Raw genomic sequence first — 24,080 nt, forward strand, 5'->3', positions numbered from 1 at the left:
GTTAGAACAGATTCACTATTATGCTTTAAGGGTAATAATTCAGATTAAAAGGTACACAAATGTCCACTTGCATGTTTAGGAAAACATACTGCTTAACATTAATGTATCCCCAAAGTATTTGAGCTGAAATATCAACACTTCAGTTTTCTTTTAATGCCAGATGTTTGGAAACTGTTTTCTTTATAACCATGTTAGCATAAAAAAATAAGTTTGAAGGTTGGAATCAGTAACTACACCATATGCTACCTACGTCCCGATCACACCAAAATCTGGTAATTCAAGGGTGTATTAAATGTACGTTTAAATATTAAATTAAGGGTATATTAGAAGTAGAATTGTATTTCAAAAAATAAGCACTTTGTTGACATTCAGTTTATAATTCCTACTTTTCAGATTTAAAATAATAAAACGAGTCAAATTGCCCAGGCAATCACCTTGTTCTATTTTAAAATTCAATAATGCTTCACAATGTATTCAAGTTCATGAGCATCTTGAAACACAGATGCAGATTTATGCACTTCCGTGCATTGTTAGCACACTTCTAAACTAGATTCCAAACCAGAGCAAAGTGTAATAAATACCTGAATGTTTATTATCATCTGCCAATAAGTCTTGATACGGTAGCTTAATCCAGATTTACGTATCTCAAGGAAAGTATCCAAAATGATTCTAAAACACTTATCTGCTCCCTATTTAGCCTTGGTGGCTCCTAAAGCTGTTTTAGCTCACAGCAGGCCTAATGAGGCCAACACGCTGATGAGGACGGGCCTGGATGTCCTCCAGCTGCCCCCAGAGGGAAACTTTCTGTTGGTGTTGCACTGTCCAGGAGCCAGGCACCAAGAATTTGGCCCTGAACCTCAAAAGAGTTCATAAATCTCAGGAAGAGAACAATATCTGGAGTTTTAAGAGACTCTGAGGAGAAGGCTCATGCTCATTTGTGTTTGTAGTTGTGCTAAGGACGTGCAATCACCACAGAGACCGAGGATTAAAGAAGGCCCACCTTACGCAGAACTCAGCTCATCGCCTACTAAAGGCTTTATATACTTCTGTAGCAGTTTGCAACCTTCCAAAATTAACTAGTATGAGACCGAGGAGTATTACCACCTTTTCTCTTGGATCATCACACTATCAACTTCCCACATCACTTATAGTTTCATCAGGAGGTGGGGCTGTTGATAGGGGCATTTTGTGACCACCCATTCAGTCATCAATGTGATGAAGACAACATTTAAGATACAGAATTTCTTTATCAACACTTCTTGATATAATTTCACCCACTTAAAAGCATTTGTGCTGATAAATCCGTTAAAGCTTCATCAGCAGCAAACAGTGAAACATAAATTGTTTTCTTTCTCAAAATTTTATCTTCTAAAATAAAGCTTCGGTCAGGGCTTACAAAACAAGCTCTATCAAAACCACACAATTATGTATTAAAAACATATATTAAAACACCCCCTTGCAATAATTTAAGCTGCACAGGTGCTGAGCTTGGGATCTTTTCTCCGTGCCATATCTAAGTCAGCAGGAGTTGTTGTGCAGCAGCCACAAAGCTTCTCCCCATGGAGATCCCCACCTGATCTCACTGCACAGCATCCTCCAATTGCCCAAACTCAAGAGACAGGGGCCAAAATTTGGAATTGGCTCCCTGGCAAGACAGTCAGTGCTGCAGCATTTTAAGAAAAAAATCTTATTTCAGAAAAATTTATTCTCAGAAAGAGTGGTTGGGTATTGGAACAGACTGCCTGGGGAAGTGATGGAGTCACCCTCCCTGGGGGTGTTTAAGGAAAGGGTGGATGTGGTACTCAGGGACGTGGTTTATTGGGCAATACTGGTGGTAGGTGGATGGCTGGACCAGATCATCTTGGAGGTCTTTTCAGACTTTAGTGAATCTGTAGTTTTGTGATTCTATTCAGTATCCTTCACTGTCACTGTAAGATATAAATGGAAGATGGAAAGAGTAGCAAGTCTTCCCACAACCGACTGTAACACAGAAATGTCTGCCAATCTCTCTGTTCCACCCCGAATGGAAAATATTAAGAACAATTAGTAACAAGCCACACAATGCCAACCAGTAAAGAGTAAAATGGAAAGAATGCATGAGAAAAAAAAATCATAAATCATGGATAAACTTTACTGAACATATTAGCACTAGAGTAGCCCTGTGGGACACCAGCCTTAGTATCTTAAATAAGTAAAACCGATAGATCAGTGGAAAAAAAATCATCTTGTCTTCTATCTATCCATAAAACAATAGTGCATTTGTAGTGGGATGAAATGAAGAATTTGGTTCCCTTGTACTTTTGTTCCACGAACCCATTCTTCTTCAACTAGTTAATAATGAAACCATTTTCATCCCCCTCTTTTTGTGTCATTCTATCTGTTTTATTCATGAAAACATTTTCAAATTAACATTTTTATTCAGAGTAAGAGAGGCGAGGGAAGCAAACAGTGTAATATTTTATTAGAAAGATGAAATCTCAGATTTATATTAACACATAACACAGCAAATAACCACTCAAAGAGTTTTCAGTACTGAAGCAAGTTCAATCAGTTCAGTTACTCAGCTGAAAACAACTAAAAGTTTTCGGCAGTGGTTAATTCTCTCACATGACAAACTAAAACCTCATGGCAGTGTCTGGAAACAGCAAGGGTTTTTTGGTTTGTTGTGGTCATCTTACACTCAAAAGACAACAGTTCATCAAGCTCACATATCTTTCTGGGCCTCCTCAGTAGGGTAACCCTTGAAAGCCTTAGGGAACCGATTTTATTAGATTAAGCAAAACCTTTAAAGAAGCTGTAACAAAAATATTTAGCTTCTCCATTGACCCTTCTGCTTGAGGCCCAGCTCTGCACAATCTCTTGAAGCTCCAGTGTCCTCATGATGGTTTTAGTGAAAACACAGCATCATCCAAGAGCCTGCCAGGCTCCAAAAACTTAAGATTGGAATGTGGGGCAAATGTGGTGCCTCTAATATCAATTAAAGGGAGTATGTAGCTTAAAAACATCTATACCTCTGAATAACGTTAGTGGCTACCACAAGATAACATGAAGTAAGCTCCTTTCCTACTGCTGTTGTGAAAACACTATTAATTACTATCATCTGCAACCCAGTAGTAAAGTGTATTTACTCTGGGCTTTGACTGTTCTTAATTTGTTCCTTTCTTTGAACAGCCGCTTCCAGCATTTGCTCCAATAAGCATGATAAAACCTGTCTTGAAAATTTCAATAGGCACTGTAGGCAACTGCCATAAAACCCTCTATGTTTTGTCACCTCATTTAATGCAATATTCTCTCCTGAAAAGAAGAAAAAAGGAACTTTAAATAGATACCTAGCTAAAGCAGGGTGAGCAGAAGAGCCACAGAAGCACATGCAGTGCTCTCATATTCAGCCACAAACATTAGCACTAAAAATAACTCAGCCAAATCCCAGTTTAGACCATCCTGAAAACTTTGTACTCATACAATTCCCATTTTTTCTCCTCTGCACCTTTTCTCCTTGCCTCCAGAGTCTATCTTCTTCCATACAATGAAGTTAACAATTCTTGGTATATAAATAACCTATAGAAGCTGTCCTCAGCATTGGAAGGCCTAATTTTAGATATCATTCTTTACAACAGAAATGGATCAGCTGAAGAAAATTCACTATACAGCATAAAGAATAGCAAAAGGTTTAAAAATGTGACTTGGAGAAAACATTAAAAGGAACTGATTTATTTGTTTGTTTGTTTGTTTGTTTCTTTGGTTGGTTTGCTTGTTCCAGCAAAAATAAGCGCAAAAAGAGACATGATGGAAGCCATCAGGGTTAGAAAGTACAGTGTTGGGGAAAAAAAGAAAAGAATAATGTTTAGTAAGAAAGGTTTAAGACGGACATTAAGAAAGCAGTTCAATGGGAAGTCCAATAAAGCACAAGAATATAACTGCCAACACATGGAGACATCTGTAAGTTTGTCGAAGGAGACCTTTGGCAGATGTATGTCCAACAGGTTGGAAGTCAACATAAATACAGTTGAACCCATCTTGGATTAAGGGGATGGACTACAAAATCCCTCATAGGCCTTGACAAGTCTTTTTCTGCATCTTCATGGTTCCAAAGGATTCCCTTCTACAGGAATTTGGGACTCTTGTTCCTACCCAGGCTACAGTGATGTACGAGCACCCAGCAATCTTTGTCATAAAACACAGAAAACTCTTTACAAACTGGCCTGACGGAAGCATTGTGTTTAATATCAGGATCAGGGATAAATAACAGAACCTCATTAATATACTTGTACTTGGAAACTCAGTACAGTGAGCAGCTAAACAAACTCAGACAAAGAAAATAATCATTCAGAATAATGAATTGTCATCTAGATTAAATGTAACACTTCAGAGAAATGTACTGTGATACCTCTGTAAAATTAATGAGGTCTTAGTAAAACCAGACCTCATTAAAGTATCTACCATTAAATCTTTCCTGGAAAATTGGAGAAAAAACGTCTCTATAGATTAACTGACTTGCCAGCCAGCTCCTACTGTAAGGACCACAACGTGAAATATGGCAGGGCCAGGAAAAGCAGGAGTTCCTGGCTTTCAGACCAAATAAATTCCACTTGACAATATTGCCTAATTAAAGCTAATATAATCAGTGACATAGTAAAAATAAGAAAGGATACCGTAAGAGCAATCAAATGACAGCTCCAATATTTGAGGTGTAACCAGTTTCAATAGACCTAGCGCACAGACAAAACTGCCCCGTGTCTCAATGACTTTAGTGACAGACTTAAAAGGCTGGTTTTTCTCCAGGACACATGAACTTCGATACTTTGCCCAACACTTGAAAACTAGCGTGCCTATGATCAACCTCACACAAAGACTATGTTTGTGTGGAAAAGCAATGACCACAGAAATATTTCACTTTTTGCATCACGGCATCGTGAGATGTCTGTCTCTGCATATTCAAATTCACTCGTTTTTGGAAATAACCAAAGACACAGACAAAATTCAGAGTAAGGTTAACTAGCAATTGTAGGCTATCCAAAAATAATTAAATCAATAAAAGTGAAATAAAGCTGACAAAGCATCACTATATTAATTCATTTGTTAGAAACTTAAAAAAATGCATTTACTTATACGCAACTTACACTTACTAGCAATGACCAGTGAATTTATAGAACTGCAAATGGCAAATTCTGAAACATGAGCCATGACCTCATTCCTTGGATGAGGGAGAAAAATTAATAAAGTGAACTGAGAAGTAGATCATTCCACCCCTTTCCCCAAACCAAACAAAACCCACACGTCTTTTGTCTATATATTTCACAGTTTATGGTTCTCACTTTAATTGCTAATAGTTGCTATGAGTTCCCAAACAAGCCTTCAAATAAGGTTCAGTACAAGGCAGTAACAAGCAGTGAATTTATGACTATGCCGAGCCATGAATTAGACATGATAAATTTCTACCAGCTATTATCATTCAGAGGATGGTTTGCGTCAGGTTTATTAACATGACCTGAAATGAATCTTTTCAGCAGCTCTTTTTGACAGATGCAGTCAAGTTACCTCTAATAACTCTGAAAACATCCTCTGGTCGAGAGTTGGCCTACAGTTCAACAAACTGCACCTCTTACTTGTGTGCTTTTATTAAACTGAGGTTAGATTTTTGTTTACTTAGGCCTCACACAAATTAACAAAATTATATTTATCAAAGAAACACTACAGGAAAGTCATCCCAAGTTCACAAAATTCCTGCAGCAAATGAAGCCTGTAGAACATATTCCTGTTGCCGTGCATAAGTAGGTATTTAATACCATCTCTACTGTATTTTTATTCTTTGGAAAATCTGAATGGTGAATCCTTTTTTTCCACATTTATGTATATATGTATATCCTTATGCACAGACACACACCTGTTCTATGTGGACCAAGGGCTCTTTGCTAATATTAAAATCATTAACAGACTCAATGTTATCATCAAAAGCACAAAATCAAAGTATTTTAATCACCTCATATTTGGAATTACTTAAATGACTTGGAACATTTATCTGAAGTAACCTATGTAGGAATTCATTCTCTTGTGGTTTGATTGTTTTTTTGTTTGATTGGTTTTGACCGAGGAGAGGTTGGTTTTCAAAGACACTTCATACTGTAGATAACGAATGGATAGATCTAGGAGAGTGTACTCCAATTTAATAATATTTATACCTCCAGTATAGAAAAGTTACAATTTAAACATTAAAAAAAGTTTACTAAATTGGAGGAAATTTGTTGTGTAATTGGAGCCACATCAAATAAAAAGTTACAGGTGTACAAGTGAAATTTCAGCAAGGACATATCTTGCAAATACAACTTTAGTCTGCAAAATGACTTTCAGATCCAATTCCTTCAAAGCTTGTACAGCATACACCCCAAAATTTCTGCTTTTAGGCACATGGTGTTTTTTCCTCAAGGGACAGCATAATAATGAGAAAAAGCCTCGTTCACTTCAGAGCTCTGCCGAGACCTACATAGCAGGCATTGCATTCTGTCCTGAAAGAAGTCTACAAATAATATAGTCATAAATACACGTATGGCTTCTACCTCAGTTCTGCCTCACTTCAATCATCTTAAGCTTGAAGTAAGCAACTGAAAAGAAATCCACATTTCCAAAACTAGGAAAAAGCCAGAAGGGTGTCTTTGCTTTTTTCCCCAAAGGAGTTCTAACTGACAAAAAAAAGTAAGTCTTGGTTATAAAAATTAAACAGGAAAATTAAAGTTAAGGAGAAAGATATGACTGGGATCTGCATTTGTTTCTAGCAGTAAAATGGGATTCCAACTGGTTTTAGCCCTGCAAATGTTGCGTGAAACCCAGCAAAACTTCATGCACTGAAGAAAAGCCTGAATAAATTACCAATTACGCCTGGTATAAAACACATCTTAAAGAAAAAAAAAAGTAATTGTAATCATTATCTTGAACTGCTATAGAAAACAACATGGAAATTGATACTCTACTTTTAAGCAATTTTATTTGCAGTGGAAATCCACTGTCAGCATTCAGTAATGCCTGTTGCTATCCAAATCAGAGGAGCTGCATATTCCTGCCTTTCAGTGCTCATCATAATAACAGTTCTCACAAGCTGGTGAAAAATATCCAAAAGGAAAGGGGCGAGGGGGCCAGGAAGGCAACATACAAAGTGGCCTCAAACACTGTAATATGCTATCTGAAGGAAATAGTAAATATTTAAAAACATTTATCACCAGCACTATATCAAGAACTAGAACTTTTCCTCCCGTATTTTCTACCCTGTCCTACTTCCTCATAGTTGGTTATTCCAACACACTTAGTAGCATTTACTCAGCAAGTGGTCTAAGTAGCTTGTAAGAGTCTTCCAGATGATGAAATTACAAAGAGGTAGCTTTTATGGAAGAAAACAACAGAGAAAAAGAAAATAAATCAAAAGGGGGGAATAGCAAGGTATAAACAACACTACGGTCCCAAATACAGCAAAATATGATGTATCAGATCAAAAAAACAGATAGCCAACCTTCTAATTCAAAAACACTGGACAAACATATTCATAGCAGAGAGGATCTTTTGCACTAGTTACAACTTGAAAGCTAAAGCAACTTGATTTTCAAAAGCATTCAGCACATGTACACTGAATCATTCAACACATGCACAGTGAAAGATAAAGTCCCTTAGGAATGCCTCCCGTACAGCTGAGTCAATCATCCAAAATACTTTTGGAAGTCTTGGCCAGCCATTTCAAAAGACTTCTCAAAAATCCCTTTGGGTTTCAATGCCAAAACCCAAGTTATAATTCAGAGTGGGCTTTTTTTCCCCCTCAGCCACTAACGCAAACCATTAGGAGGAACACACAGAGTACGGTCGCTGCTCCAAAGAAACGAGCGCTCGATTCCAGCTGCTGAGACTAACACGGAGTAGTATCCTGACCACTGAGGAAGTCCCGTGAAGAAATGGAGAGGAACGAGGCTAAAAATAATGTTAATAAGACAGAGATCTAGAAACCACTGGAAAAAAATGGGATAATTTCCACCTACTTCTGCAATTCATCGTTTTCAAATTATTATTAGGGTATGTTTTAGTCTTTGCTTATTGTTTCCTTGTTTGTTTTTAAACGGTCTTGACAAAAAAAATAAATAAAATCACAACCACTGTTGCCAAAGCCAAAAGAAAGCCAGTAAGCATGGCTCCCTAAGAGCATGCAATGGTTTTTTCAACTTGGATTTAACCGTTCTTTATTAATAAATAGAACCAAGCAGCACGTAGCAAATATCAACTTTTCAGAACATTTACTTGACAATTTATGATCTGTTTATGCAAGAAATCTACATTTTGGATTGATTTCAATGCATATTATTCCTATAAACCAACAACATTAATCCTGGAAAAGCCACAAGTACCAGTGCTAACAGACTTGAGCAAAGCAAGCCCAATGCTCCTAATTACACTCAGTTTATCATTTTTCCCACTGTCAAGGTAAATAGTAATACCCTGGAAAAAAGCAGGCTGGCAGCTTAAATATATGTTGAATAAAAAGATCAAGCATGAAGGTATAAAAACACCAGCTTTTTTTTTTTTTTTTCCTCTTTTGTGATATTTTGCAAAGCTATTCCAGTGGCAGAACTGTAACAGCACGTGCTTGTAACCAAAAATCACAGAGGTTGGTTTTAAGACACACGGTATATTTCAGCTTACACAGCAAATCCAAGCTTTTTGAAAAGGTCAACTGAACTCCACGGCCAGGAACGGTGAAGACGTCCGGAGAACCGAGCATGAGGCAAGACCATCCCAGATCCTGCGGATGCGGAGTTGCAGGCTACTACTGTGTTTCACTGCTGCAGGAGGAGCAACGCTGAAATTCCTAAAATCAGCCAAAGAAATTGGCTGCGGAGTTCTATAAAATTCCAGGGGCACCGCTTACGACCGCAGTCAGCCTGAGGTATTTAGTTTAAGGAAGATTAATCACAGATGAATCAGCCTTTTGTTTCTTTTTGACATTTCAGAACCCTTTCTAGTATTCCATCTATCTGAAGTCTGGCCATGCCTTGATACTGAAGTAGACTGTTTGAAATAATTCCATTTACTTTGGCCTGCATACAAGTCTGGATAAAGATTTCAGTCAAAACACCTCTTCAAATCATGGAATGGTCTTCAAATGGCACACGGAGATAGCGCAGCAAGAGGAACCAAATCTGCCGCGCACTTCAAAGCAGGCTGATGTTATTTACCGACGTTGTGGAGTGGTGGCAGGGAAAGCAGATGAGCAGCCAAGCCCAGCGACAAGATGTGCTCCAATTGCAATATTCGCATCCAATTATTGACAGCGAAAAAGCCTCAAGAAAGAAAACCAAAAAACCCCACCAAACCAAAAAGATCTAACAACAATAAAACACACCACAGAAATACGGGAAGGCACGTAGCAAACTCCACCAACGCCCCCTTCCCAACACAAGAACGTTGAGGGGAACGTGATTTAAGGTCAGCAGGGAGCTAAATGGCAAAGGCAGCAAGCACACCGACTATTTAGACCAGGAGCACAAAACCAAAATCTACTTAGTGTCAACCACTACCAGACTCAAAGTCGGTATCAAAGAAACTTAATGGAAATAACAAAAAAGCGTAGATTAGGATCTCGAAGTGCTCAGTAGCGACTGGAAAATGCAAATTTAATATCATGGAGCCACAGAAAAAAAATAATGCAGGATAAAATGGACAGGAGCTCAGCACAAGAAAAAAAATCCAAGATCTCTGAAGTATCCTTCTAATGTTGGTGTTCACTAAAGCTGGTTTATTTCTGAAATTCTGTAAATATGTTTGTAAACAAACGCCTTCAACTGAAAATGCATTTGCAACTACAGATACAGTACTTAAACGCATAGAGAAGTGAGCCTGAGACCAACATCATTCTAAAATAAAATACCTTCTTGTACTCAGACTTTTATCACTGGCTCCAAAATGCATTAGGAAAGACTTTGCATCTTATGAGTGCTGGAAAATTTTCCAGACTATTTTTCCAACATAAGTTACCACATCTAACAGAGCCTGAAAAGTTTTACCACAAGGTCGTGAATTTCTACAGAGAACCATTTTAATCTTGTATTACCCTATTCTACCCTGAAAAAATGGAATAAAGCCATTGCTTCATGTTTTTCATAACATTTTTCCATATTAATATAGTTAATAGAACTACAGAAATCCTTTTGTCTAAATTTAATGTAGGTTTTATTTTACCAGCTCATAAATATTAACCCATACATGGGAACAAGTCTAAGAGCTGAGAACTAAAAAATAGTTTAAGATTGCTACATATTCTCTTCCCCATCTTTGGTGACTTCCCTGGTACTCCACTGTTTTAAAAATCACATTGCAATTGAATGTGAGCGGTTTGGGAAAAAAAGGAAAGGGGAGGGAGGAAGGAGTCAAGAAATGAAGTTCTCTTTTAAGAACTTGTGTAATTACAGATCTGTTCCATGGGATGGATGAAGCCCTTTACCCATCAGCTTGCTCCCTGATAACACGAGGTTCTTAAACTCTACTCCTGACCCACAGGAACACTGCCTCGAGGATCCTCTTCCAGGACACTCATGCTTCTGATCTTCGATGGGCAAAACATATTGTTTATGCTATAAATTGTACCATCTGTACAAAGAGAATTGTGGAGATGAAAATGTGACACTGACCACCAAAAACACGTTGCCTGTGAATTCAGCCTGACTTGCTCAGCACTGGATAAACCTCTTGGCAGCTGCGCCCTGTGCAAGGCAACTGGTGTAAAGCTGTGGACATACTTGCAGATGGCTCCTCGAAGAAATATTCGTGGATAAAAATACACATTGCATTTTAGGAAGAATTGCATGAAAACCGAAAGCAGAATACTTCAGCAAAATATTATATGGATGGCTTGGACCTCCTTAGAGCACACGACACGACCAAGATGATCCGATGCAGAAGCCAGGAGCTGTTATATGGCTCAGTCGCTGCTGAATATGATCACCTATTATAAATGTTTAAAAACTGATTTTTAAAAATTACTTTACACAAACAAAAAAAGAACCCAGAAGAGATGTCTACACAAGGTTTTAACATTTGCTGCTGGATATCTATACCTCCAATCTAGGAGACGTATTTAAAACTAAACCATTCGGCTCTGTCCACATGCCGACAATATTAACGCCTAAATCTCAGACTGTAACATAACTGAGCGGAGCAGTTCCTTGCACAGACCCTCACTTATTTCAGCCAGGTCGTGTGCAGAAGGCTGAGACTGACTTCACGCAAAGTGGAACTCCATCAAACTCCTTAAATCAGCATCATAAAGTTACTGCTCCTCATACGTCCCAATTTATCTGTTAGTCCTCCTCAGCAGGAAGAAAAGTCAGCTTCAGAAAGCATTCAGACTGAGAAACGTGAACTCCACCTGACAGTATGGTGCAAAGCAGTAGTCAAGCTCAGCTGGTTTTGCTAGAAGCATTCGGTGTTTTCTTCAAAATAATCAAATTCAATTTTCAGCTTATCCATTTCCACTGATCACAGCCGGTGACTTGAAGGAAAATTTCAAAACATTTCCCAAATCCTGTGACTTCACTATAAACAAGTATAGCACACACATGTTCCATGGCACAGCTTATAGAGAGCAGCGGTGCTGTCCCTAGCCTCCACTTCCAAGCACCCTAGACCAGATAAGTCACAAAGAAAATTGCAAGCAGAGAGGAAGAAAATAGTTAGCTCTTCAGCTCCTTCCTTTTCTTTCCTTCATTTAATTTGCTTACATGGCATCTGTTCAACAATGTTTGTAGCCTTTCCCTCTTCCAGACTAATGTCAGTAAGGGAACAGAGCCTCTAAGATCTCTGTCAAACCACAACCAAGCAAAGTCTCCAACATGTAATGCCAGCAGGTCGAGAGGGCATGGCTTAAATTGCTTAATCCACAAAGTTGGTACTTACCCACTCCACTCTACCACTACCAATCACTTCACAAAAGCAGTGGCATTATCCAGAAGTATTTCAAAGCTTAGGGTTAAAATTTGTCTCACGTGTACTATTTCAGTGATAGTAAACTGGGACTGCAAAATTAGCATCAACCTGCTTTGCAATTGCATTGTATCTGGCCATGTGTACAACAAATACATGTGGGAAACAAATGAAAAAATAGCATAAAATAAAGAATCCTCCCAAACTTTATAATATTGACCAATGTACAGAACAAAAAAACAGAACCTGTGGCTCAAGCTGGTGATGTGGTATCATTTTAGATGATTTAGATGACAGAAGTAGCATTCTCCAGTTCACTAGTTTGTTTCCCTCAAAATTCATGTTACCTTTGTTTTAAGCACCCTTGGGTACTTAGGTCTAATAAGGTTGAGGCTAATGGATTAGGGGTGATTTGGTAACACTGGTTATGCCAAACATCCTTACCTTTTCCTCAAAAATCTGCTACCTGATCCAAAATTGCTACTAAACTAGCTTCTCAGAGGTTTGATCTGGAGAGCAAGTCCCCTGTATCTACCCAAGTATAGCCACAAGCAAGAAGTCCTGCTATCACTGCCAGCAGTCACTAAGCACTAACAACAAATATTCAGTCAAACCCAAAAAAGGGAGAATTTTAGTCTATTGCCAGATACGTTGTAAACATGAGATACCCAGGTAACCAAATGACAAATTATTATCTGACAGCCTTGAAAACCTCTCCATGTGAACAGCTTTTAAGCCAACTTGTAATAAGTACCACATGCAGCTAAATTAAAAAAGAAAACCCTAAGCCAAGTTAAATAGTAACTAACATTCAAATTTAACCGTATAAAGTCCCCATTAAAATCCAAAATGACAATTACAAAAATATTATATTACTATGAAGACTGTCAAATGCTTTGAATAATTGTACATTAAGGAAATAAGTAAAAACACACTTTACCTTGTATCTCATTTTGGGGCATGAATGAATGTAGAAACCCATATAATAAAAGCAGAGATCAGGAGCTTTTTCATGAAGTTTCCTAGTAAACGCAATTTCCCTATGAAAAGAAAAAAAAAGATTCATTATTTATGAATATAATTCCTACATTCATTTTACTTCTTCATAAAGGAAATGCTTTACAACTACCTGGCTTTTGTCTATTTAAAGGACTAGACTTCTATCAAATAAACAATGAAGATAATAAACTCAACACTCATGCTTAAAAAAAAAAGTTAATTAAAAAAAATACAAAACACCATGTCAGGCTTAAAAACACTTTGATTTTGCCCTGCCAAGTGACTGACTTGAAATTTGAAGAGAAAGTGACTAAAAGCCTCTATTTAACAGGTTTCCTGTTAATATTCACGCACATTGGAATTCTACAGAAACGTGACCCAGCGATTGTACACACACTGGCTGGTGAAGCTCAGGAAAACATCAGAGTATTTTTAAAAAACAAGCTCCAAGGATAAGCCTCTTGTTTGTTCTGCTCGTTGCACTCTAGCAATTTACATGTAAAAACATCCGTCTTTGTGCAGCAAAAGCTACTTTTGCTCGTGTTTGTTTGTATGTTTTTCTCATTTATTTCAAAAGAGAAGTGTCAATGTATTCCAAAATACATTTGCTTTTCATTTTCCTGGCGAGAGGAAAGCGGCGTTTCTACAGTGACTCTGCCAGTGTTCCTAATACAACACTCATTTTCACAGCATTTGTAACTTTGCAGCTCACATTTGTTTCAAACAGGGACTTTGGTTCTGACCTTCAACACTAAAGGGATAAAAGGACATGAGCATGTGCAGATAGGAAGCATGTACAAATCCTGTGGGTTTTTTTATCACTTTGCAATTAAGTTAGTAATAAGAATGTTTAAATATACCAAAAACACCAAGTAAATATACCAAAAAGCTGGATGTAGTTTGCTGAGACCATCACGACACATTGTAATTCTGCACTACATGCATCAATTCCAAAAGGAAAATGTCCAGAAGTTATTTCCTACCTGAAAATCCAGGTAAATACAGCAGATTCCAAAAGTGAGGTTTATGTACTACCGAAGTACACCAACGTGCACCTCACCTCAGTCATCTTTAAGACACAGCACGATGTCAAACACCCCTACCAGTCTGTGCTGCTTATCCTGGCCCTAATTAAACACATTCCTCTGTGCAATTCAACAACCTGAAACGCTACAGGGGAAAAAAAGATCATTCTTTGTCTTTTTGTCTTTCAAAATATCTTCAACACTGTTTGCAATTGGTCTGCCCTGTCTGATTTAATAAAACAAAAAGACTCAAAGTGAACAGAGTAAGGTAATTAGATCATAAGGTAATGAGGTTAAAATTGGGCTGCAGCAGCACTGCAACGATGGGCAGCAAAGCCTCTAAAGGGCCACAAGGAATTACTTCATAATGCCAACACCGGCTTGCTTAGAGCTGCTGCAGGTGTCTCCATGTGAGGGACAGTCCCAGCAACGTGCTGTAGGAGGACAAACATCACGGGGGAACAATGAAGCACCCTTCTCTTTCCTCCATCCCACCTCTCCTGCTAGAGCACCAGGGTTTCGTGCATTACAGCTGCACCTTCCTTCCAGATTCCTTCCTTGCAAGATTGGAGGCTCCCTAACCCACTGACCAACCATGTGGGTTCCCAAAATCGGGTGAGAGGTGCTGAGCAGCACAGGAACAAGGAGTGGGTGCTGCAGCTGAGACTTAAGGCAGGAAAAGGCTCTCCCCCCAATATCTTTCCATATCAGCCAGGCAGCAGCAGCGAGGTGCCACTGCGCTGCACGACTCCCATCTACCCACATTTTTTTCTGCCTAAATCATTCTCATGGAAAAGGGATTACAGACGTGCAATTCCTTTTCTGTAAAGCGTTCAGTCAGGATGCATATTTAAGGAATTATAACGGCTGTTAACACTTGGCAAGAGTGGGCAGCCAGTGAGCAAAACATATTAATTTCATTAACACAAAACTCAGATTTAGTATTCAGTGCTACATAACCCAACTCCAAAATCTAATGCTTCAATCTAAGCTCTAGCATTTTTCCTCTTATCAATGAGAGATAAGGACAAATATGATTGTCTACTATTAATGATCTTGGGTAGTGGAGGAAGGTTTAATATTTTTGTGCAAATAACTAAAAATCACTTTGTATGGCCTGGTCAGCCCTCTCCCCTTTTATTAAGGCTGGTATTTCTTGGGTAGCTTCTTCTGCCCTCATCACTTTTTACTTCAATGCCCACATATTTCAGATGATCTTCAAACCCCATACTTTCCAGGACTCAGCAGCAAAAATTCTCAGAATAGCCCGAAGTGGAAGTGACAGCGCTGCAAGGCAGTTTAACCCCCTCAGAGTAAAATTGGCAACAGCTTTTAAGGTATCAGATTCCTTTGCAACTTCCTAAATCCTCCCTAACTCTCGAGTTTTTTTTCCCCTTTTTGAAAAAAAGAACAAGGTTGGCCTCCTCTAAGACTGCTGGGAACTCATTTTTATTGCCTTAAATGCAGCAGAATTTATAAGCTGCTTTTTCACTAGTTGAGCCATGCAAGCATGTTGCACTGACAAAGCTTTAAATTTATTATGTAGAAAATTTAAGATCATTTCAAGAATCCATAAGCATGGATTATGTCAGTCGGTTATTACATAAAGTAACATGATACAGACAGATACTAAAAAATAACTCTTAGGAGCTGTTTATGGCAACTTGCACGAAGAATAAAAAAATCAGTCTGATTTTAAGTATCTAGTGTATGTAATAAAACCTAGACCACTGATAGACAGAAAAAAAAGCCACTTCTAAACCATAGGTGTTCCAACGTTATTTCTACATGTTAATTCTGACTAATTTTATGAAATCACAAGTGCCACTGTATGCCTCAGAAAAAATGAGGGTTAAAACTCTTTTAGCCTTAGACCAGTGGAGATGCAGCACTGACAGACATGTTAATGCTCACAACAACTTTGCAGTTACCTCTGAGCTGAGCTGGAACTGGACCAGATGATGTCCCGAGGTCCTTTCTAATCTAAACTCACCTGTGATTCTCCAGTTTCTCCTTCATAAGGAACAACCCTGGATCAAGGTGGGGAAAGCCAGCCAGGAGGCAGCGTTGTCAGCTCTTACCAAAAGCAACTTACCAGGAGAAATTGCACTGCAGGATTTAACCAGCTAAAAGCTTGCCAGAGAGCAGGAGGAGGTCCTGCTCTCCCTGCCTAGCCATTCCACCACATGCCCTTGCACCAGCTCTGGTGTTAACAGGATCTTCACTGAGCCAGCTCAGCTCGCTAACCAGGTTGCTAAAGCAGAGTAAAGCTCAGTAAATTAAAAACTGGCTCAGCAGATGACTGCTAGAAGCCTGGCACATAGAGATGGAGAGTAGTGATTGCAGCACTCCGTTTCAGCAGCAATAAACCCTTAGTCTGATGTCAGCAACTTAACAGTGATCTTTGTGGGAGAAAGCCCTAGATGTATGCATTTGAACAATTCAAGCACAGACATCCAGAAATAGTAAAATTCACCTCTACAGAGATAGAAATATACCCAAAAGGCAAAATGATTAAAAAAAAAAAGCAAAACACTTTGGAAATACAGAGATCCTACTCACTCTTACTCTGTTTAGATTTTGTTTAAACTTCTGAGACATTGAATTGCATCCTTCATTATGTATTGCAGGAGTACAGGAAGTGTACTTCTTAGGAAAAAACTTCCTAAAAAACATGTATGTATATGTGTGTATATATATATTTGCTATTTGTTTCAAAAGTAGCGTCATTTACTCTTTCTAGTGGGTAAACCTAAGCAGTAGCCAAGAAGCTCCCACCTAGAGAAGATACACTCAAACAGGATGCCTTGGAGAAAGATGAACACTGGATTTCATAGCAGGATCTCGATTTATCACATGTAACAGTACCTGAAGCAGTGTAGTGCAAATCTGAAAACATAAAAGCTTTTGCCAGAACTTCTCAGACCTATAGCAACTTGCAAATAGACTGGTCTGGCATGAGGTCCAAACCCAGTTGCTTCATGAGGATCTCACTGGGAACGCTACATGCCGGTGACTAGTTTATTTCATGAAAAGAAGAAAAAAAAGCTAAGAAAAAACTTGTGATGCACAAAAATGTTAATAGTAATAGAATCTTAAAATTGCTTGTGAGAGAAAAACAGCAACTTGCAATTTAGCATACAAATCTTATTTAAAATGCAAAGCATTATTCATTATTTTTACTATTCTGCAGATACCAGGACTAGGATGATAGTTAATTTAAAGCTTTAAAATTCATAGGATTATTCTGTCTGTCAGGCTTTCTAAAGACAAAGATAATGAGATTAACACACCTGAAAATACACTTAGTGCTAGTACAGCAAGAGACTACTAATTCAGAAGTTTTTAGGGTGTCTGTTATTTATGATCTCAGCATGCACACAAGTATAAAAGTGATTAATTTCATTTGGTGACCAAGCTAAGAAAGAAGTCCAAGGAAAAATTATTTCTATTCAAACAAAAGTCTTCTTTTGCTGAAACCAAGCAATAGTAAGTTATTTTCTGGGGAATAAAAACCTAGGTATTTCATTTCTGAGTTGTTTTTTAATCTTTAGAAGTATTTAGCTAACTAGAAAGACGCATCCCTATTTAAGGATGAAAGTTAAAATCTATTTTGGAGCACAACCAACTACACAGAATTAGAAAAATAATAATTAAGTTTGGCTAGAGATAGTGTTACCAGTGTATGTTTAGACTGGAAATAAAAGCTCAAACTTGGAAACAAGTATCAATTCTTACTATTATGTCTAAGCGGATAACAGAAATGTCCTCTTACCGTAAGGCAGAGTAGACTCCCAAAGATAAGAAGGAATAGTCTGGATCGTAGTACAGATAGACTGAGGACACGCAGTAGGGCAGGATATCAATTACACCCACAGCAATTATCTTCCCATCTAGCCAGTACTGCTGGTGAAAGGAACCATAGCCGCACTCTGGTCCATTTGGGGGATTCTCTGCCTGGACAGAAATGGGATATAATTATCAGCCTGGTAGACTTCCAGTACAAAAAGTATTTTAGAAAGGTTTTTAAAAGAAAAATAAATACTGTGAGAAGTTATTCCTGCTGTACGTGTTTACCAAAAGGTAAGAGGGAATTTGAGAAGCAGTGAGAGCAATGGTGGTTGGTTCTCCATAGCATTTGTGATTTTCACTTTACTCATCCTCAGCAAACTCTACGTACCACCTTACAAACAGTGTAAGGTTTACTCTTTATGACCAAGTATTTTTTCATCAGAGAAGCTGAAACTCTTTGTGCCACGTAACTTGGGGAGCTCCTGCTTTGCCAGACCACACCAGGGCAGCTTCTGGAAGAGCACGGAGGGTGCTGGGGCCTGAGGTCTCAGGGGAGCACACTTCCCTACGGGGAGAAGCTCCTAAACCAGAAACTGATGCTTCAGCTTACAAAGAAAACAATCTCCTAATTTAAACTGTATTACACAACCAACTCTGGCAGGGCTTTTTCTCCAACGTCAGGTTTACTTTAATCCTGAATTCCACAGCGCTCAACTTAATTATCCTCCTAGTCATGTTTTTCACTGTATTGCCAGATCTTCAGAAAGCTGCTTCTCACTCAATAAATCTGACAACATTACCTGCTATTACCAACTGTTTTGCATTACAACAACAAAAGGTGGGTTTAATCAAGTATTTTGATACAGTAGCGTGGACTGAAGACATGATGGGCAGTAGAAGTTACTCTAATTGGTACCACATGTGTCAAGAGAAATCAATCACATGAACCAAAATCATTTCAGCTGACTTACCCAACCATTTAGTCCCAAATAAAGGCTGTATAATAAAATGTTTGCATTTCTATGTAGTTATATACCATCAAAGTAGATATAAAAATAGATATGCAGCTAGCTACAGATACTGTAAAAGTGAAATGATCCAATACCTGAGAGCTAAATCTGCAGCATACAAGGCTATTGGGTAGGACACTGACATACCGAGCTGGGTTCTGCTCATTTAGAGAAAGCCGACTTACTTGGGAGTGCTGTTTCATACAATATCCTCAACTTTTCAGTAGTGCCAAATGAACTCAGAGGGTCGGTATTAGCATTTTTAAGCTGGGACATGGTCAAAGTTTGAGAGCTTGGAAAAGGTTTTCTCTGCAGGCAGCCCTAAGAGAACAGGTTGAGTTTTCTCCTCAGCTAGCAGGGTGCAGCATGGGGAGAAGAAAAGCAGCAAACCAAGGGGAAATGTGATTTGTAATCTAACACAGACTTGCTTAAGTATCAGATAAAACAGACTGTCAGAAAAAATCACCCTATAGGATTTAATACAAGTTAAAAAGATTGTCTAAAACAACACGGAAAAGATTTCCACTCAGAGCAAAGTCTCCTACAGCTAAAGGGCCGCTGTGCATACAGGGCCCTGCCTCAGAGCAGCAGGGCAGGGGCTCGCCCGATGCCTGGCAGCTGAAGCATCAGTTAAGATCTGTTAGTGAGGCACGAACCACCCCGTTATTCCTCTAATTCAATTACAAAGCCATTTCTGAACATAAAAGAGGCTGTGTTCTTTAGCAGGGATAACAAGCACAGTACTCATTTCAGGCAAAGTGTTCAGGGATCTCCGTTACGTTAAGTAAATACCATTTCTAAGAAGCACAACATTTTCATCCTCCTTGAGAAGTTTCCATACAATATAATCCTTTGTAACGTCTGTACACATTATGTTTTCTCCGATTTCTCAGTGAACCCTTGGCTCCATTACCTGGGTTTCTCAGGAACCATCCAGGCAGTTTGACGTGTCACAGGTTTAGAGCACGAAGCCCTGTCCTGCAGCAGGCTGCCCCATGTCACAGCACTGGCACAGCCCCTGGGGCCCCGGCTGTCAAAGGTGATGTAAAATGCAAGGGACATCACGCAGGTGAGGCCCAGCAGTGGGGCTTACCTTATCGGCACGAAATAACACACCGTAGTAGCCCTTGTGCTACAAAAACATGAGCTGCTCTTGCCACCGAAAGCATCACCACTTCTGTGATTGATGAATCAACAAACGTAACAGAGACATTACAGGGAAAGAGAGTGAGATCAAAACCAATATTCCCTTACCCCCTTTCACACTGAAGTTCAAATGATACCATGATTTTATGATAGATGCCTTCAGGTCTTCTTAAGCAAACAAAACCCCCACTATTCTAGGAAATACATGTAAGAAAGAACAGCAAATCTTTAAAATTAATTGTTTTGTTTATATTCATTAAGTAAGTTGTGTTAAAGGAGTAAACACTAAAAGCAGACCTAAAACTCGGGCTATGAGAGTCAAAGCAGAACTAACCATGCTGTGATTAGGAATTATTAAAAACACAGAGTTTTCATAGTTATTTCTGCCTCACATTTTCTTTGAATAAGGCCTAGGAATTACTTATTTTTTTCAGTGTATACTAGGAGTTTAAAAATACAAAGGATTTGAGTGAGCCGTCATCAGAAGACAGGGGTGTAGATGGCTCTGGTGCCTGCTTTTAAGCTGCACAGTGCAGCTGAACAATTATGCAACATCTCCAAATCTGCAGAGGAGGAAAAAAAAAATCCAGAGGGGCCAACTTGTTGCAAGTTAATAGTTTAAACTTGAGCTTCAAGACAATGAATTGTTAATAATTTGATGATAGGGAAACAAAATTACGCAAGAACTAAATCTAAAGACAGAAATTAAATAGTTTCTTCAAAGTTTAGCCTATACTGCAGAGAAAAGTATAACTTATTCCATTATATATTAATTCTATGTCCTCGTATTCTGCTTGCTGTTTTTTCATTAACAAGTGATTGCTTACATTTAATAATGCCTTATTAAAATTTAAATGTTTAATATCATCTGATATTACAAGTTGCTCCAAGTGGGTCACTTCAATATAAGAAGTGCTTACAATGAAAATTTGATGATGGTGTGAGCGCTCAGTGTTCTTCAAAGCACACCGGTCTTTCTCTTTACTTTGAGGAGAGGTTTTACTGATCCTATTAATATAGAAATTGAACTGATTAACCCCCATGCCAGCCTGGAGTGCAACTGCAGAGAGTGCTGCAGTCACCCACCAGAAATGCATCGTGACCCTGATAACTGTCGGATTATTTTCTTCTGGGAGGTTTCATGAAATTTCTTACTTTGAACATTTCCAGTTTACTCCCTGCTGTGGATGGAAGGAGGAGTAAAATATGAAATCCACACTACCTCATACAAAGAAAAAAAAAAAGCAACAACAACAACTAAAGGAAAGTCTTGATTTCTACACTCTAGAAGTTATTTGCCAAAGTGAAATGATTAATTCCAGCAGCTCTTCTCCCAGCGGCACACGCACAAAACCTGCCATATGGTAGATTTCTATCTCTTTTGGTTAGCAACATATTTCCTGTTCACTGCTATGTCCTCCTTTCATTAGGGATTAGTGGAGGTGCTGTGAAAGCAGCCTACAAATACAGGCTGTGTCAGCAGAGAGGTAGCACTACAGGCTTTCATTAAAAAAAGAGGGGGGGGGGGGGGGGGGGAGGAAAAATAATGCACCGTGGTGGAGCATCTGACAGATGAGGAGAGGTTTGAGAAAGCTGAGACACTCAGCACCAAAATCAGACAACCTGGGAAGGTCTTATCAATGTGTGTAAATACCTGATAGGAGGGAATAAAGCTGAGGGATCCAGGGTCTTCTCAGAAGTGCCCACTGATGGGACAAGAAGCAATGGGCACACATTAAAAATTAAAAATGACATGAAATTCAAGCTGAACAGAGAAAACACTTCTCTGCTGCAAGTGATCAGACTGCCCAGAGAGGTGGTGGAGTCTCCATCCTTAGAGATCTTCAGACCCTGGCTGGACACAGTCCTGGACACGCTGCTTTGGGGGGCCCTGCTCACTGAGCTGGTGGGTTAAAATGATGCAGGATGGGTACACGAGAGCTGAGTGCAAACAGCTACAGAAAGATCCCATAATATTGAGTAATTAACATGACAAAGGTAATAAATACAACATCAAGCTCATGGAAAAAAAAAAAAAAAAGTGGCTATATGTGCATCCAAAACAACGTGTGTAAGCAATTTACACTTCAAGATATTTTTGAGGCTGATCAGTTTTATAAAGCAATCATCTTCATGCTTAGCATCAGTCAAAATGGAAAAAGACTAAAAAAACTATTAGAGAAGGATTTACAAAGAGAAAAAAAGTCATTGGATTGCCTGACACCACAGCGCACCTGAGCACTGAGGCCAGGTGCGGTCATAGCACCAGGATGACCCAGGATGGCTGCAGAAGGACAAAAGGCACCCCTAACTCACTGGTCATCAAAAACTAAGAATCCACCCTGATCACCTCCAGTTTTTCCTGTGCCCTCTTTCCATAAAGACGCTCACTTGGGCACCAATCCACACTGGCTACAAATCCATACTGTTTTTTGCTAGGAGTCCTGCAGCCGCCCTGCTCCAGGCCAGGAGCCTTTACATCTACTTCCACCGCTGGAAGTGGCAGATGGCAAACACTCAGCTGTAGCTGCTAAGAGGAAAGGAACACTAAACAAAAAACAAACAATCTCTTCCCTCTGCTGTGCCCTGTTTACTGCTAGAAAATTGCCTAGGTTTCTGCTACCACATCCTATATCGTTTTTTAAACTATTTCACTTCTCGTGCCAGAGCCCGTAGCCAAAACTGAAACTAAACAGGATCCTAAAATTGAGAAATAAAAAAAAGGCAGGAAGAGTCCGGGTGTTGATACTATTTGCAGCTAATAATGGTATTAAAAATTCAAAACAATTACAAATTGAAATCATGTAAGGCTCAAATTTGATTTTAAATTATTTTTGTTCAAAAGAGTAAACAGACTGCACACTACCAGTTTTGCTCGTGGCAACTGTTTCAGAATAAAGAATTTCAAGAATCCCTTGGCCTCTGATATACAACCGCTTTTATTTAACTCCATCTAATTGAAGACATCTGCAGTGGTGCCACACAAAATTTAATTCAAGCTTCGAAATGTCAATAAAAAGTGTCTGTAAGAAACAATACTGGTATAAACCTGGCAGGGAAGTGTGCATCAACATCTACGTAGCCATACAAAATTAAGAATATAATGGCAGTCTGCTGCCTGGGTTGACGAGGTGATAAAAGCCCTTTTCCTATAAAGTCTAATGAGCTCTATTACTCTTCAGCTTTCAGGAATGCAAAGGCCAGCGGACTCAGCAGAGAAAAGCAACAAACCCTCCACACATGGATCCATTCAAGCCGCGACATATCGAATTACTCGCGTAATTACTATAACCTGACAATTTCATTACACTCACGTGGTCCTCGGCTCTCTAAGGCTAACAAGACAGACAGTGCCACGAACCCACGTTTCTTTTCCAGTAGGCAAAGTACTAAGAGCATCTCTCCTTAATTTTTAACTCACATTGTAGTCAAACGCAAGGTCAATGAATTATTTTGGAATATATTCTTTCATGGAAATAAATCAAGAACACAAAACCACAGCACTTTCTGCCCTTCTTTTTTTTTTTTTTTTTTCCCTAAATGCAGAGATATGAAATTTAGTGATAGTTCCTTATCCAGCTCCGCAGACTCCTTTGAAAATTCAGGGTTATCTTCCCTCCTGCCTGGTGATGATACAAACACTGTGACACCTATACCTGTAGCAGTGTACTGCCTGCAAAAAGTGAAAACAAATGAACACACTCATTTCAAAACTTGTGTCTAGACTTAATACATACCTCAAGAGGAGAATCACAGAGGAATCGTGTGAACTGCATCAAGGTAGATTCATCAAAAATATGTGCCCAAGAAGACAGTCCAAATATGCAAAGCAGAAAAGCAAGAAATATGTTAGTAACACTTCAGGATACATTAACATTCAGACAGACGTGCTTTCAAAACCATATATTTGAAAAACACCAACAGGATTTAGGAGGTGAAATAAAATTCCCAAACAAATTCCCACTTTCTATTTTGTTCCTAAGCACAAACAAATATGATCCAAATGACTAATGATCCAAAACACTTCATTCTCTCACATCCCATTTTCAAACATCTTCTATTCTACAGAATTTAAAATTTATCACTATCTTTTATTTGAATTAGACATTGCCCTTCTTTGTGACTGCCTGCACCAGGGAGTTTCTTCCCAGTTCCACTG

The 24,080-nt window shown here is 38.8% G+C and overlaps 1 protein-coding gene across 6 annotated transcripts in view; it reads right to left on the reverse strand.

Annotated features, from left to right (window-relative positions):
• ATE1 (arginyltransferase 1) overlaps positions 1–24,080 on the reverse strand; it is an 85,160-nt gene that overhangs the window by 33,971 nt on the left and 27,109 nt on the right. For 5 of the 6 annotated variants that reach the window (XM_068689049.1, XM_068689046.1, XM_068689045.1 and 2 more), the window contains exons 8-10: positions 23,659–23,691; positions 17,749–17,930; positions 12,890–12,989 (exon numbers count right to left, since the gene is read on the reverse strand). In XM_068689049.1, coding sequence (XP_068545150.1) covers positions 12,890–12,989; positions 17,749–17,930; positions 23,659–23,691 — 315 coding nt within the window. The remainder of the gene's footprint in view (positions 1–12,889; positions 12,990–17,748; positions 17,931–23,658; positions 23,692–24,080) is intronic. The other variant, XM_068689047.1, reaches the window with a different exon arrangement.

The sequence above is a fragment of the Anas acuta genome, chromosome 7, assembly GCF_963932015.1.
Source record: "Anas acuta chromosome 7, bAnaAcu1.1, whole genome shotgun sequence".
NCBI lineage: Eukaryota > Metazoa > Chordata > Aves > Anseriformes > Anatidae > Anas > Anas acuta.